This window comes from Notolepis coatsorum (assembly GCF_963971535.1).
Source record: "Notolepis coatsorum genome assembly, chromosome: 5".
NCBI lineage: Eukaryota > Metazoa > Chordata > Actinopteri > Aulopiformes > Paralepididae > Notolepis > Notolepis coatsorum.
In genome coordinates this window covers 42093232-42109021 of record NC_140169.1, presented here as the reverse complement: position 1 = coordinate 42109021, position 15790 = coordinate 42093232, and the positions used below count along the sequence as shown (strand labels likewise).

The window sequence follows — 15790 nt, the reverse complement described above, 5'->3', positions numbered from 1 at the left end:
AGCCATGTGTCCTTGCCAATTGAGCTAGTGCCAGATAGTGAATAAGAGGCGGTGACTTATATATATTGAGCTCCAACCAAGGCGGGATCTCATGCGCATGCGCGGGCACCTCGCGCGAGCACGCCGGCGCACGCACGCACCTGAGCGAGCACGCCGCCGCCGGTGCACGCACGGTAGCATTTGTCTGAAAAGAAGGGCGCTTTACCGCACTAGCGTGCGGTGACGAATGCGGAAGCATTTTTGCACTGCTTGCTTGGCATTAACGTACAGGCGGCAGGGACCACTGACTCCGCCAGGGATTGATTAAATATGGCGGTGAACACAGGGGCTAGCTGGTTGGCACTAGGGATGGGTACTTTTCACATTTGAACCGATACCGGTACCTGTGAATCGATACCGGTACCCAACGGTACCTTTTTTCGGTACTTTAATCTCAAGAAATGTAATTTACAGCAGTTGTAAAAAAAAAATCCAAACTTCAAATAACTACAATTTTTCGACAGTTTTCGGCTTGCCATTGCTCCGACTGCTTTGTTGTTGAATCAAGTCAAATCCTAGGTAAGCATATATTGTGCCTGTGAACGTTGACATGAAAAAAAAAAAAAAAAAAAAAGTACCGAATTCGGTACCCATCCCTAGTTGGCACAGGACTTAAATATGCGTCCTGTTATACCATCAGTAGAAATACTGCACCGCTGCTGCTGCCAACTGCTTTAGGAGTCTTGATTGATTGATTGAATGAAAATTGTATTAACAGATTGCAAAATGGGTACAATACAGTACGGCTCAATACACACAATTGTTAAGGGGATGCAGACCAGAGAAAGACTTTCGTCTTGTTTACATCAGGGTCCCCCATTTTCAACTCATCATAATTCAGTCCTGCCTGGGGGCTGCTTTTCTGACTTAATCTAGAATAGTCTACCGATATTTCATTTTTGATACCCCCACGTTATTCGATACTATAATTTGAAATGAATGAATGAATGACATGTTTACTGGTTTGCAGGTGCAAAAAAAACGAGGTAACTAGGTTAGGTGGTGCATCCTATCTTGGTGCAGAGTCAGTGCAGCTGGGCTCCAGTCCTCCTCCCCACAGTCAGCAGAAAGAGGACCTCATTGCTACCGCCAGCAGTGATTGATTGATTGATTGAACATTTTATGTAACAGATTGCAGAATGGGTACAATACAGTACGGCTCAATACACACAATTGTCAAGGGGTTGCAGACCAGAGAAAGACTTTCGTCTTGTTTACAATCATCAGGGTCCCCCATTTTCAATTCATCACACAGTAAGACACGGAGCGGCCCGACGATGTCTCTCCTGGAGGACGCTCTGGACCTGCTGCGCTCCGTCCTGGACTACTTTGGAGTGCCTCCAGACATGGTACGTTTTACTGCCATGCTTTGTTAGTCATCTTCTCTGATCATAAAATATGTTGTACTACAAATCATGCCGTGCCTGCGTTATCAAGTCAAATCAAGTGTTCCTTTATTAATCCCCTTGGGGGAATTCAAGTGTCTCATAGCAGCATCGCATGGGTGGGGGGTACAGGTAGAATGGGTAATGGGTAAAAAAACATAGACCTTCCCTCTCAATCAATGCCCTGTAACCCACCCACCCCGGAGCTAGCTTTCCTCATCAGCTTGTCAAGTTTGTTAGTGTCTCTTGTGTTGATGTTACCCCCCCCCCCCTTATGGAAGCAAATGAGTGACAGAAGTATTTGAATTTTATCAGACACCGAATTTATAGCATTGAAAATAATTACTTTGAAAACATGTATCTGAATTTTTTCAGACACCGAATTTATAGCATTGAAAATAATTACTTTGAAAATCATGTATCTGAATTTTTTTGATCCGAATTTACCTATGTGACATAAAAATTCAGTGTTTAAAATTCAATGTAAAAAATTCGAATGCATAATTGCGGTGTATAGAATTCGATGTAAAAAACCATCATCCGGGCTACCCAGACAGGATAAGCAATCGAGCCTGGATGTAATCGAACTAACTTCTGGCCTATCACTGCACGGCTTTGTCAGTCATGTGATCACACCAACCCGGAAGAAAGATGGCAGTATATATACATACGGTGGGGGGAGGAGACTGTACATTAGGAGGGGGTGGGAGAGAAATATACATATGGTGGGGAGAGAATATATACATACGGTGGGGAGGAGACTGTACATTAGGAGGGGGTGGGAGAGAAATATACATATGGTGGGGAGAGAATATATACATACGGTGGGGAGGAGACTGTACATTAGGAGGGGGTGGGAGAGAAATATACATATGGTGGGGAGAGAATATATACATACGGTGGGGAGGAGACTGTACATTAGGAGGGGGTGGGTGGGTGGGAGAGAAATATACATATGGTGGGGACTGGGGAAAGAATATATACATACGGTGGGGAGGAGACTGTCTATTATATGTATATTTCTCTCCCACCCCCTCCTAATGTACAGTCTCCTCCCCACCGTATGTATATATTCTCTCCCCACCATATGTATATTTCTCTCCCCACCATATGTATATTCCTCCCAAGATCGTGCTGTGCAGGTGAAAAGATGCAACGGCTGCTACCTCGAGTACCGGAGGGGACTCATGCTATGTAAGGCTTCGTCCACATTACAGCCGGCTTGTGGGAGGCATGGCCAAACAGCGTTCGAGACAGGGGAGGGTAGAATTGGACGATACGAAATTGGGATGGGAGAAAAATAGAAAATGGGAGAAAAAGTAGATAAAAAAAATATATATATTTTGTGCGCGTGTTGTTTCTAGCTGGTTCCAGTTTGGGACAGTCAGCTGTGTGGACAGTATCGGAGCATTGTGAGAATGATCGGAACCAACCTCCCACTGACACCTCTGCCACGTGTCCACTTTCAGGTAAAAACAATTATTCATATTATGGCTGCATTTTTATATAGCGCTTTTATCCAAAGCGCTTTACAATTTGTTCCTCACATTTTACCCATTCACACACCGACGGCGGAGGCGACCATGCAAGGTGCCAACCTGCTCATCGGGAGCAATTAGGGGTTAAGTGTCTTGCTCAAGGACACATCGACACGCTGCCCGGGAGGAGGGCGAATCGAACCGGGAACCTCCGGATTGCCAGACGACTGCTCTACCTCCCGAGCCACTGTCTCCCCTATATTATAGACCCTAGGCTTGTCATTCACAGCTAATTATATCATAATTCAATACTTCACTAATAGAGTACAGTTGAAAAGATAGTTTCAGTTCAAATAAATTCCTTTCTTGAAGAAAACAACATCTTAGAAGAATTTCAGTCGGGTTTCAGAAAATATAGCACTGAAACTGCCCTCACCAAAATAATCAATGACCTCAGACTAAACTCTTGACGAGAATAAGGTCTCCATCCTTATCCTGCTAGATCTCGGTGCAGCATTCGATACAATTGATCATGATATTCTAATCAATTTTCTTGAAAACCTTGTCAGTTTTTCATCAGACTGTGCTAAACTAGTTCAAAACATGCATCAGAGAGAGGACGTTTTATGTTAAACTAGGAGGCCATTCCTGAATTTTCCCAAGGGGATCAACAAAGGAATATCTTATCTTATATATCTGAGATATATGACAACAACTATGGGGTTGCACAAGGGAGTTGCCTAGGTCCCTTACTCTTTTCCCTTTACATGTTACCATCTGATGGGTGATATCATCAGAGAACATAATGTAGGTTTCCACAGCTATGCAGATGATACACAATTGTACATTATCTGCTGAACCAAATGATACAGCCATTAACTCCATTACCGACGGCTTATTGGCAATAAATAAATGGATGAGTAAAATCCTGGCGGAAACCGGATGAATTAGACGAAAATAAAGGAAGCTGTCATATGTGTCTAGTCCTATGAAAGAGGAGACCCAGGGCTTTCGATGGGCTTTCTAATTTCATAAAACTACACTACCCAGCTCACGCCAGCCCGTGTCAAACTTGGTGAAATTATTTTTTAAAGGGGAACTATCTTATAAATGGCCTTTTCCAGCGGTTTGCATTGTTTTATACCAATGTGGGGTTGTACCAACACTGTCTAGGTCTCAAATTCTATTTTTGGTGCATTCCTCCAGTTCAGATGAGACAAAATCCTCCCCCACTGAACCAAGCCATTCTGATTTGACTCGCCATCGCAATCTGGTGAAAAATGGCGGAGCTATGGACATTATACAAAAGTAACTTCATGGTCTTTGCTGCCCTGTAATGGGCGCCTGGTGGTACTAAATCCAGATTTAACTCTTTAACTGACTTGGCCATAATAAGGTAATTTATAGGCCTGATATTCTATATTCATATTTCAAATTGCATGTGTCCGGGTGGCAAAATTCAGTTCTATATAAAACCCCTGTAAATCATCTGCTGTGCTGAAGGAGCTCAGTGGCAATTCTTCACATCTGGTCAATGTTAGCATGGTGTTATTCACCATCAAAGGTGGGGGGGGGGATTTATCTCTCTCTCTCTACTGGTTCAATTAATGTAGAAAAGTAGAAAAACTTTGCACTATAAAAACTAGGGATGCACAGAATATTCGGCCACCGAAAATTATCGCCCGAAAATGGTTAAAAAGGGTTTAAGCACCGAAAATATATCACAGAATGTCAAAGAACAGGGATACGTAACGATCGTAACCGAAAGTGTTGTTGTGATGACGTAATCAAAACGCGCAACGTGTAACGTGAGCAGCTTGGCAGCTCTTCCTGTGTTCTGCAGCCTGTGATAACTAACTCCTCTTGGGAGTCACGCTGTTTCTATGTAAACTCCGCGAGCAACGCATCCAATAAATGCGTCTTTAACATGCTTTAACATGCCTGCCGAGAGTCAGGACATGCATGGGGAAAGATGCATTTTTTTTTACTCTGCTACGGTAATGTGGAATGCCCTGCCAACATTCATAAAACTCCTGAACTCTCCTCTCGGATTTAAATCCGCCCTAAAAACATGGCTCAGCAGCAACTCAAATTGGTCTTAATATGTTTTTTATCTCTTTTATCATAACTTTGTACCATGTATGGACCACAATGGAAACAAGCCTTGGCTTTATTGTGTTTTATCAATTTTTGACCAGCGTGTTGACACTGTTATTGTTTTGTCTTTTAAATGTTTTGTCCTACGATTGTGTCAAAATAAAGTATTCAATCAATCAATATCCTCGCCATTACTATATGCCCGTGGCAGTTAAAACATTTTGAACTAACGTTAGAGTTAAGCTAGCTAACGCTTCCATTCCTCTTTGACCAGTCTCTCGTAAGCCACGTCATCCCCCGCTAAGAGTCATGGGTGATGTAGTAAATACAACAGTCCTGTGTGTGTGTCTTTATGCAGATCGTTATGCAGTTTTAAAGCACCTTGGCTTTGTTCTGAATGCACTTTGTTGTAGTTATCCTACAGAGAAAAGAAAATGCACTTGACTTTAATGCACATTTTGTTGTATGCAAAGAGAAAATGTTTAAATTGTACAATCTTTCAGCAGTCAGTCTGGAATTAATGTATGCATTCAAAAGTGCTGAATAAATGTTTTATGGGCCCATAATAGTGATTATTAATATTATTTAAGTAAAGTTTTGCCATAATCAGGTAGCTGAAAAAAAAAGAAATACATTATATTTATATTAATCATTTTCGGCATTCGGTTTTTGGCCAACTGTTTCCTATTTTCGGTATCTGTTTCGGCCAAGAATTTCCCATTCGGTGCATCCCTAATAAAAACGAACTGGATAGTTGATGATAATAAACATTTAACTTCATTAGCTGAAGTATTCTAAAATCATTTAAGCCATTCTCCTTTTCTGTGTGTGTGTGTGTGTGTGTGTGCACGTGTCTCATATCTGGTCTGACATCAGAGGAGTTTGATAGTATTTACTGAGGATTGCCAGATAATGTTTTTTTTTTTTTTTTTTTTTTTTTTATAATATTTAAAGTTTTTTTTTATTTTTCTCAAACAAGACAATACATACACGACAAAACAAGACAAGAAATGATAATAATAACAATAACAACAAGGGGCGAGGGGGGGGGGGGGGGGGTTGCAGAGCGTTACAAAGGTTCAGTAGACAAACTTATTCCAGATAGTGATCTAATAAAGTTCAGGGGACCTTGAAGGCCATCGGGCCGATCACTCTCTTGAAGAGACAGAGCAGCCTGTTCCATCGATAGCAAGTCCATGAAGTCCTTGCGCCAGTTCTCCATACTGAAGCAGTTCGGTTTGCGTTCTTTCCAGTTCATTAAAATAATCCGTTTGCATGCTAGAAAAGCCAGTGCTACAGTATTATTTACAATCTTTGCTTGAGCAGTGTCCATTTTTACACCCAATATACACATTATAGGGCAAGGATTAATGTCAATTTGGAGAGTAACTGACAGGTCCTCAGCAATGTCCAACCAAAATTTCCTAACAAGTGGGCAGTGCCACAGCAAGTGCATGAGCGTACCCTCTACTCCACACCCATGCCAGCACAATTTGGGTAGGGTGTGATTCATTTTATTCAATGTACAGGGTGTTATATAGGCCCTGTGTAGTATCTTTAATTGTATAATTTTATATCTAACACATTTTGATATTTTTGTACTATTCCTAAGTGCTGCTTCCCATTGTGTTTCAGATATGGATATACCCATGTCTCGCTCCCATTGGACTTTAGTTTGGGTATTGGTATCAGGGGTGGTTGAACATGATAGTTTATACATTGCAGAAACAATGCCTTTCCTGCCTGTAATTCCCCTTAATGTCTCTTCCATGACTCCGTTTGTTCCTATAGCTATGCCTTTAGACAACAATGATTTAATAACCGATTGTATTTGTAAATAAGATAAAAATTCGGTGTCTTTCAGCCCAAACTGTGTTTTAAGTTCATTAAAAGTCATGTTGGTCTTGCAATTAGAATTGTGTCCCTAGGTGTGTGATGACGTCACGTGACTGAGAGGAATGGCGTGCTGAGTGCTCTGCACAGCTCTGTCCTTAGAATATAGTATTTTGCTTCTAAATGATCATCTATTTAAACTGAAGAACTGGATTATTTTGTTCAAACATAGTTGCCTGTCTGCATGTCTATTTCTGGCTCTTGCCGAGAAACCCGAACCCAGAAAAAGAAAGGTGAACGGCGTGCAGCAATCAAACAAATCATGTCAAGCGAGGACACACCTGCCTGGGCGCAGCTACTCCTAACGGAGGTGAGCGACCTTAAATTATCGGTTGAAAGAAGACTGGATGAACTTGGCAATTCAATGAAAGACCTAAAAAAAGAGACACGGGCTATTCTGAACAGAGTCTCTAATGCAGAAGGAAGAATCGGAGATCTAGAAGACCAGTGTGCGGCCAATAGAAAAACCCTGCAGGTCCAAGCCAAAGAACTGAACACGCTACAAACAAAGTTTAGTAACTTGGAAGCACAAAATCGGAGAAATAATCTGATCTTTGTTGGCCTGGCAGAAGGACTGGAGACAGGCAACCCAGACAAGATGATGGCCGACATATTAAAATATATTCTGGATGGTAAAGACGACGAGCCAACACCAGAAATTGAAAGTCAGCACCGTAGCCCACGTCCCCGCCCGGCTCCAGGTGAGCCACCGCGGCCGTATCTGGTGCGCATACGGAGATGGAGCGACAGACAGAGGATCCTCCAGGCCGTGGCGATGAAAAGGCAACTATCCTGGCAAGGACAACCACTGAGAGTCTTCCAGGATCTACCAACGGAGATTAAAAAAAAGCGCGCAGAATATGATGACATCAGAGCGAAACTCCGCAAAGAAACGTCCCTGCGCTATGGAATACTTTACCCAGCGAGGCTCATCATCACCATTGATGAGGTGAAATATATCTACAACAACGCATCGGAGGCTGTTGAAGATTTGAAGAAACGATTACCCAAGATCTTTGGTTGACATGAGAGTGAGATGACCAGAGGCATAACTGCACCAGCGTCACTGTAAGCCCCCCTGCTTTATTATTATTTTTTTTCTTCTATACCTTCATTCATTATGCTTTACGGCTGGGAGTGGGACTGATGGAATTATTGAGATATTATTTATGTTACACAATGAACAAGTGGAAAATGAACTAATCACACTCTCTCCCTCATAAACATAACGCTGGTGCCCGCATCGCGTATTTTTATTTTTTATTTGCGCAAGTTGATTGAACTTTGAGAGAACGGAGCTGTGTAGGATGCAGCACGGCCGCGCCTGCTCTGCTCGCGGACAAGGGATGGACATTAAGTCTATCTCTGTTTTGTTTACTGTTTTTCCTTTGCCTAATGGCTTACTTTATGTATGTGTATGTCTTGTACTTTTTATTTTTTTGTCTATCCATACATGTTGTTGCATAGTTTACAAGGAGGAAGCTGTAAAGTTGCTTGATAAAAATAATGGGACCTAATCATGTAAATCTGATTAGCTGGAATGTGAAAGGTATTTCAAACAAAACGAAAAGATATAAAATTATTACATATTTGAAATCCCTATCATGTGATTTGGCAATGCTCCAGGAGACTCATCTTAATGAAATAGAATCAGTTAAATTGAAACAAAGATGGGTAGGTCAAGTGTTCTCAGCCCCAGGCAGTGGAGCCTCTAGAGGGGTAAGCATCCTGATTTCAAAGAAAATATCATTTAAACTTTCAAAACAAATAGTTGATAAAGATGGTAGATATATAATTTTGTCAGGTATTTTACTAAATGAAAAATGTACCTTGGTAAATGTATATGCTCCTAATACGGGACAGAATACTTTTTTGTCAAAGCTGAATCTGGTGCTGGCAGAATTTGCAGATTATCCCATTCTGATGGGTGGGGACCTAAATTTGGTTAGCAATGCCTCGATTGATAGGTCTGGGCGTCCCCTCCCACTAGACGGAGCATTGTCAAGTGCACTTAAGGAAATGCAAAACTCACTTGCATTAACCGATATTTGGCGTGTTGTCAACCCTGACACACGTGAATATACCTTTTACTCCCACGCTCATAATTCATATTCCAGGATTGACTATTTTCTCTTCTCACAATCCTTGGTGGGTAATGTAATTGATTGCAAAATTCATAACATACTTTTATCAGACCATGCGCCCCTGTCAGTCCTTTTTACTCCTGCTGTAATTAACAATAAAACCAAACAATGGAGATTTAATAACTCCTTATTGAAAGATCAAGTTTTTGTGTCTATGATTGAGGAGAAAACACAGGAGTACATTAGTATTAATCTTACATCAGTCCAGTCAGTGCAGACTGTATGGGAGGCTTATAAGGCAACCTGTAGGGGCTGGATTATAAGCTACTCAACAGCTAAGAAAAAGAAAAAAATGGCAAGGAAACATGGTCTGATTACTGAACTTAAGTCCTTGGAAACTAGTCATATGTTGGACCCTGACAATTTAGAACTGAAAAAAGCAGTGTTGGTTATAAAAACAGAATTACAAGCAATTCTACATGAGGAAAATGCATTTGCCCTCTTTCAGTTGCGTCGAAAATATTATGAATCTGGCGATAAGGCTGGTAAAATGCTTGCTCTCAGACTGAAGCAGCAAGAAAATCGTCAATCAATCTCTAGCATATATGATGAAGATGGCTCTCTGATTTGTGAACAACTTCAAATCAATAAAGCATTCACTAAATTTTATAGCACACTGTATAAATCAGAATGTTGTACGAGTGAAGAGGAAATGGAAAACATTTTCAGAGATATAAATCTCCCAACCCTCTCTGAAGAAGAAAGGGAATCACTAGATACACCTATCACGGAAAATGAAATTAAATCAGCTATCAAATCCCTCTCAACCGGTAAAACACCGGGTGATGATGGTTATACAAGTGAATTTCTTAAGTGTTTCCAAGTCACTCTTACACCACTTCTAATATTGCTGTTTAATGATATAGTGGCCAATCAATCCATGCCGCTAACCATGCGGCAAGCTACTATTTCATTGATTCCAAAACCTGGCAAGGATCACTTGCAAATGTGTAATTTCAGACCTTTGAGTATTTTAAATAATGATTATAAGTTGTTTGCGAAGGTCCTTGCAGGGCGATTGGAAAATGTTATAGCCTCATTGATTCATATTGATCAGGCTGGCTTTGTACAGGGTCGTCTAGCTTCAAATAACATGAGGAGGCTAATGCATGTCATGTCAAGGGCGGGGGCCTCCCATCATCCAGCGATGGCAATATCGCTGGATGCTGAGAAAGCCTTTGATCGAGTGGAGTGGAAATATCTGTTTTATGTACTACCTAAATACGGATTTGGTCCGGTTCTCATGAACTGGATAAAGGCACTTTACCATGAACCGGTTACATCAGTCAGAACAAATGGTATAAGGTCTGATCCATTCCATCTCTATCGATCTACCCGCCAAGGATGTCCGGTTTCACCGCACATTTTTATTCTTTCCCTCGAACCACTTGCCTGTGCTATACGTGCTCATAAAGAAATCAGTGGTATTCGTATTGGTAGTTGTGAATATAAGGCCAGCCTGTTTGCTGATGACATATTATTAACACTAACAAATCCTAGCCATTCCATCTCTCAAGTGCTAAAGCTTATAGATACATTTGGTAAATGTTCGGGCTATAAAGTGAATTATAGTAAAAGTGAAGCTATTCCACTTAACAACCTAACTTTTCAATCACATCTGGGTTCTGCTCCTTTCAATTGGAAGCCAAAAGGAATTAAATACCTGGGAATTAAAATCCGATCTCCCATTGAAAAAATGGTTGAGTTAAATACATCTGACCTTTTAAAGAATATAAAGGAGGACATCAAAAGATGGACAGTCTTGCCTTTATCCCTTTGGGGCAGATCTGATATTATAAAAATGAATTTGTTACCAAGGCTAGCTTTTTTGATGTCCTCTATACCTTTTAAAGTTCCCTCCTAGTTGGTTCAAAGAAATAAACAAATTATTCTCTGGCTTCCTATGGAACAACAGAAAACCTAGAATCAGCCATAAAAAACTTATAAAACCAAGAAATAGTGGAGGAATAGGACTACCAGATATCCACCAATATTATATAGCATATAACTCAAGATACCCCTTGCAGTGGGCTTACAATAGTGTGAGACAGATTGGCAGCTGGGAATGGCTTGAAGAACAAATTATAGAAGAACATAACAAAGATCTATCTCTTTCAATGTTGTGGTATAACCCAAAAATCACTCCCAGACTGGACAATCCGCTTTTAGAATTTTCATGTGAGATAGTGAAAATCTTACATAAACGCCTGACCTTTAGTGGATATTCCTTACCATCATGTCCATTATGGAAAAACCCTTTGCTCTCTGCAGGAGGTAAACTCCTTAAAAATAATGTATGGCAACAACATAATATAACACAGGTGGGCCAAGTGATCAAAAGGATTGCCAGATAATGTTGATAATTAAACACAAAAAATATTATACAAAATAAATATACATGATCATGCAACATAAAGAAAATTGTTGTAGGAACAGTTTGGGAGAGGGAGGTAAGGGGTTTTAGATTGTGTGTTGTGAAGTTTAGACTTCAGAGAGGGAGAGTAAAGTACAGAAAAAAAGGTACCGTTGGGTACCGGTATCGATTAAGAAACATTTTCAGGCTCGGTGTCCCGAACAGACCCACCGCGTAGGCCAGATGCAAGCCGCATTTTACAATAAACCGTCCTCTGTGGGGCTGCTTAAAAAATTTATTATAATCGCAAATGTAATCGCAATCGCAATATCTGTCAGAAAAATCGCAATTCGATTATTTCCCAAAATCGTGCAGACCTACTCCACACACATCGATCCTATATACATAAAACATATAATATATTAATATTATAAGAAATATAATAAGATCACTTTGCTGTTCCTAATGTTGTTTCCCCTGGGGGCCATGATTTGTCTGCAGGTCCCTCTACACACATACAGGCCTCATGGCTATTTAGATGTTACCATGGATACACCAGCCATCCCCTCATTGGCCGATGTGTTGTGGGTGGAGGAAGATGAGGGGGACAGCTTTGCTAAGATCAGGTAAGAATACACACGAGTAACAATGTAAACTAACTACATATTATACAAGTTTCATACTTCCTCTATTCCAGTGGTTCTCAACCCGGGAGACGGGACCTCTCAATGGCGAAATACATTTCACATTAGGAATGGTTGCCTCCGTTCCCGAGAACGATAGTCCCCCCCTCCCCCTCCGGCTAGCTTTCACACAACCAATCTCGTTTAGTTCCCGAGCACACTTGAGGGAGCAACACCCCGATACAGCAGGGGGCGGTATGCACCTAGTTGGTTTGCGATCCGCCAATGAACACAAGAGTACACTTGCGTCATCTAGTATGCGACAAGTCATTCGAGAACTAGTCAAAGCCTGTACAATGGAGTCGTCCTTCACATCAAGAAATGCCTTTGTCGACTTCTGGTATGAGAGCAGACGGGTAACACGCATGCGGTGGAGCTCCTGGTCAAAAGAGTGAAAAACGGATAAAAAAGGACCCGAAAAGTGAATAAAAATGAAGATGCAAACGAGAAGGAAGGAGGAAAAAACAATTGTGAAGGAGAGAGAAATGGAAGACTCACGGGAAGAGGAGAGTTTGATGGAGCAGAGCCCCCGAAGCGAGACCGAGAAGGGTCAGGTGGAGGAAGGAGGAGGGTCGGCTGGGACAAACACGGGAATGCCAGGATGGGCCGTGGTCATGCAGGCCGGGATATTGGCGACCATAACAGCGACCATAAAACTGAACACGGACACGATAAGGAACGATATTGGGAAGTTACGGGAGGAATTGAGGAAGGAATAATAATAATAATAATACATCTATTTTATATAGCGCTTTTCCAGGTGCTCAAAGACGCTTCACATGGGCAGGAGAGACAAACTATGGCAAAACAAAAAAACAGAACAAAACCGAACAAAAATAATACATGACAAAATAAAATAAAACCGACAGAATTAGAGGTCAAAAGCAAGATTGAAAGGGTGGGTTTTGAGGGCTGATTTAAAAGATGTCAGGGTGTTTGCATCACGGATATGGCTGGGGAGGGCATTCCAGAGGGAGGGGGCAGCAGCAGCAAAGGCCCTGTCGCCCCAGGTCCGGAGCTTGGTCGTGGGAGGTGTTAGGAGGTTGGCATCTGCAGACCTAAGGCGGAACAGGAGGACTTCAGAGGTGAAATAAATACAGAACTCAAAAAGGTGGAGGGGAAGATGGCGGAGCAGGACAGAAACGTAACCGAGTTACAAACAAGAATGGCGCAAGCAGAAGAATGGAACACGGAGATACACGAGGTATTAACAAGTGCGATTCAACAACAAGAAAAGATGGAGACAAAGATGTCGGACATGGAGGGGAGGTCACGGAGAAATAACATCAGAATATGGGGATTGAAAGAGAGTCGAAGGGGAATCGGTGACCCAATATGTGGAAAAGCTTATCAAAGAACAACTGAAGGAGACGGGACTGGAAAAAATGGAGATACAGAGGGCCCACAGGGCGCTGGCTCCGAGACCACAACCGGACAGACCACCGAGGGCGGTGATTATTAACTTTCTGAGATTCGAGGTTAAGGAATTGGTACTCAGAACCGCGTGGACCAAGAAGATAGAAATCGAGGGGAAAAGACTGTCGTTTGATCACGATTACTCAACAGCGGTGGCAATAACACGCAGGTCTTACGCGGGACTGAAGAGAATTCTGAAAGAAAATGGAATGAAATTCCAATCACCCATGACCTCGCTAAGGATTCACTGGAAGGAAGGGACGGTGACATACGCGACGGCGCGGGAGGCGGCGGGGGAGATGAGGCGACGGGGATGCAGATGGCGGAGGACGGAGAAGGAAGGAGACATGAGGACCAGATGCTGAGCCTGCAGCAGAGATTGGAGAAAGCATGCAGGTGGTCCAGAGTAGGAGACCGAAACCCGGGAGAGGAGGGAGGAGAGAGGAGAAGGCCGAGGTGAGACGTGACAGACCGAAGGCGGAGACAGACGAGGAGGCCAGAGACTGAGAAGGAGGGGAGAGGAGGCGGTAGGAGATGAACGGATGAGTACACGCACAAGAGATTGAAAAAACTATCCAAATAGAGACAAAATATAGAAACTGAAATAACATATACATGAACACACACTCCCAGGTAGAGGCAGGATATAGGAACAAACATAACATAAACATGGACACATAATACACATACTGATGAAGGAAATAAATGGAAATATAATTAGGTATAATAGACGGAACGCAGAACATATTGAAACAAATACATAGACACACGCTGCGAGTGACACAGTTGGAAGGAATTAAGGGGATAAATAAACATCACATAGAAAATAGAGGGGAGGAAAAGAAAGTAAGAGGGGTACACAGAGGACACCACACACGTGTTTAGGAGGAAGGAGAGACATTGGAACATATGAGCCACATTGAGAGGGACCTAGGAAATGGGGATCTTTGAACAGAATGAAAGACGGAGCGCTTTTGACCAGGAGCTCGACAGCACTAAAAACAGTAAGAAGGCTGGACAAATATGACGAGCGGATGGGGGCAAGGGTTTCAGACCCCCAAGCTGTCAGGAGGAGGCCTCTCACTAGGAGAGCAGTTACTCCTCACCCACCAGCAGGGGACAGGGGGGGACAAAGGGACCCCCCGAACGCCTTGGGAGCACTTTATGTAAAGTTTATGTTTTTTATTTATGTTAATCATTATATGTATTCGGTGAAGAGAGCGGAGGCTACAACCAGAGGGGGGAATAACTGTGACATGGGGGGGACTAACAGACGAAAGAAGAAGAAAGATGACAAAGGTTAAAGGGATAAAAATGATGTTGTTAAACGTTAATGGAATGAATAATACGATAAAGAGGGGCAAAGTGATGTTGAAGTGTAAAAAAAGTTGGATGGAAGTGATTTTTTTGCAGGAGACACATTTGATAGCACAGGATCATGAGAAACTGAAAAGATTTGGATATGAAAATGCATACTATAGTTCCTTTAAACGGACCCTGAGGAGAGGAGTAATTACGTTAATCAAAAACACAGTCAAATTTGAATTGATCAAGGAAGTAAGAGACAAGGAGGGAAGATTTGTTCTGGTGAAGGGGAAAATGGAGGGTCAAATGGTAACGTTAGTGAATGTGTATGCACCACCGGAGAGTGAGAGGGAGCTATATGAGAACATTTTTGATATGATAGTGATGGAACTAGAAGGGATATTGATATGCGCGGGAGATTTTAATGTGGTACTGAATCACGACATAGACACCACGAGTACTAAGAAGAGACGGACACAAATCAGCAGATATATGAATATTCAAATGACGGAAATGGGAATTACGGACGTTTGGAGGGGGATGCACGCCATGGACAGGGAATACACACATTACTCACACCCACACGTGACATATGCGAGAATAGACTATTTTTTGATGACGACGGGGGACAGTTATAGGGTACGGGAGAGTAGAATAGGAGTAGCGGACATATCGGATCACAGTGCCGTATATCTGACAGTAGATCTAGAAGGGAGACGGAGGAACACGATCTGGAGGCTAAATGTAGGAATACTAAATAACAAGGGGGTGGTGAGTCAGATCAAGGAGGAGATAGCCAGGTATAAGGAGGAAAATGACAACGGGGAGGTAGACCCGAACATTCTATGGGACACACTGAAGGTGGTGATAAGGGGGAAATTGATGGAGAAGACAGCAATGCTGAAGAAGGCCAGAACGGAGACATATCACAATCTGATAGGGAAGCTGAAGGATCTAGAGAGGAGACACCAGATATCAAAAGAACAAGAAACGCTCG

At 42.2% G+C, this 15790-nt stretch overlaps 1 protein-coding gene across 1 annotated transcript in view; it reads left to right on the top strand.

Annotated features, from left to right (window-relative positions):
* The window catches only part of mtfr2 (mitochondrial fission regulator 2), a 49850-nt gene that overhangs the window by 2652 nt on the left and 31408 nt on the right, over positions 1 to 15790 (top strand). Inside the window, exons 2-4 of the mRNA XM_084315277.1 lie at positions 1267 to 1388; positions 2789 to 2893; positions 11891 to 12015. Of these exons, the coding sequence (XP_084171403.1) occupies positions 1317 to 1388; positions 2789 to 2893; positions 11891 to 12015 (302 nt within the window). The 5' untranslated portion in view covers positions 1267 to 1316. The remainder of the gene's footprint in view (positions 1 to 1266; positions 1389 to 2788; positions 2894 to 11890; positions 12016 to 15790) is intronic.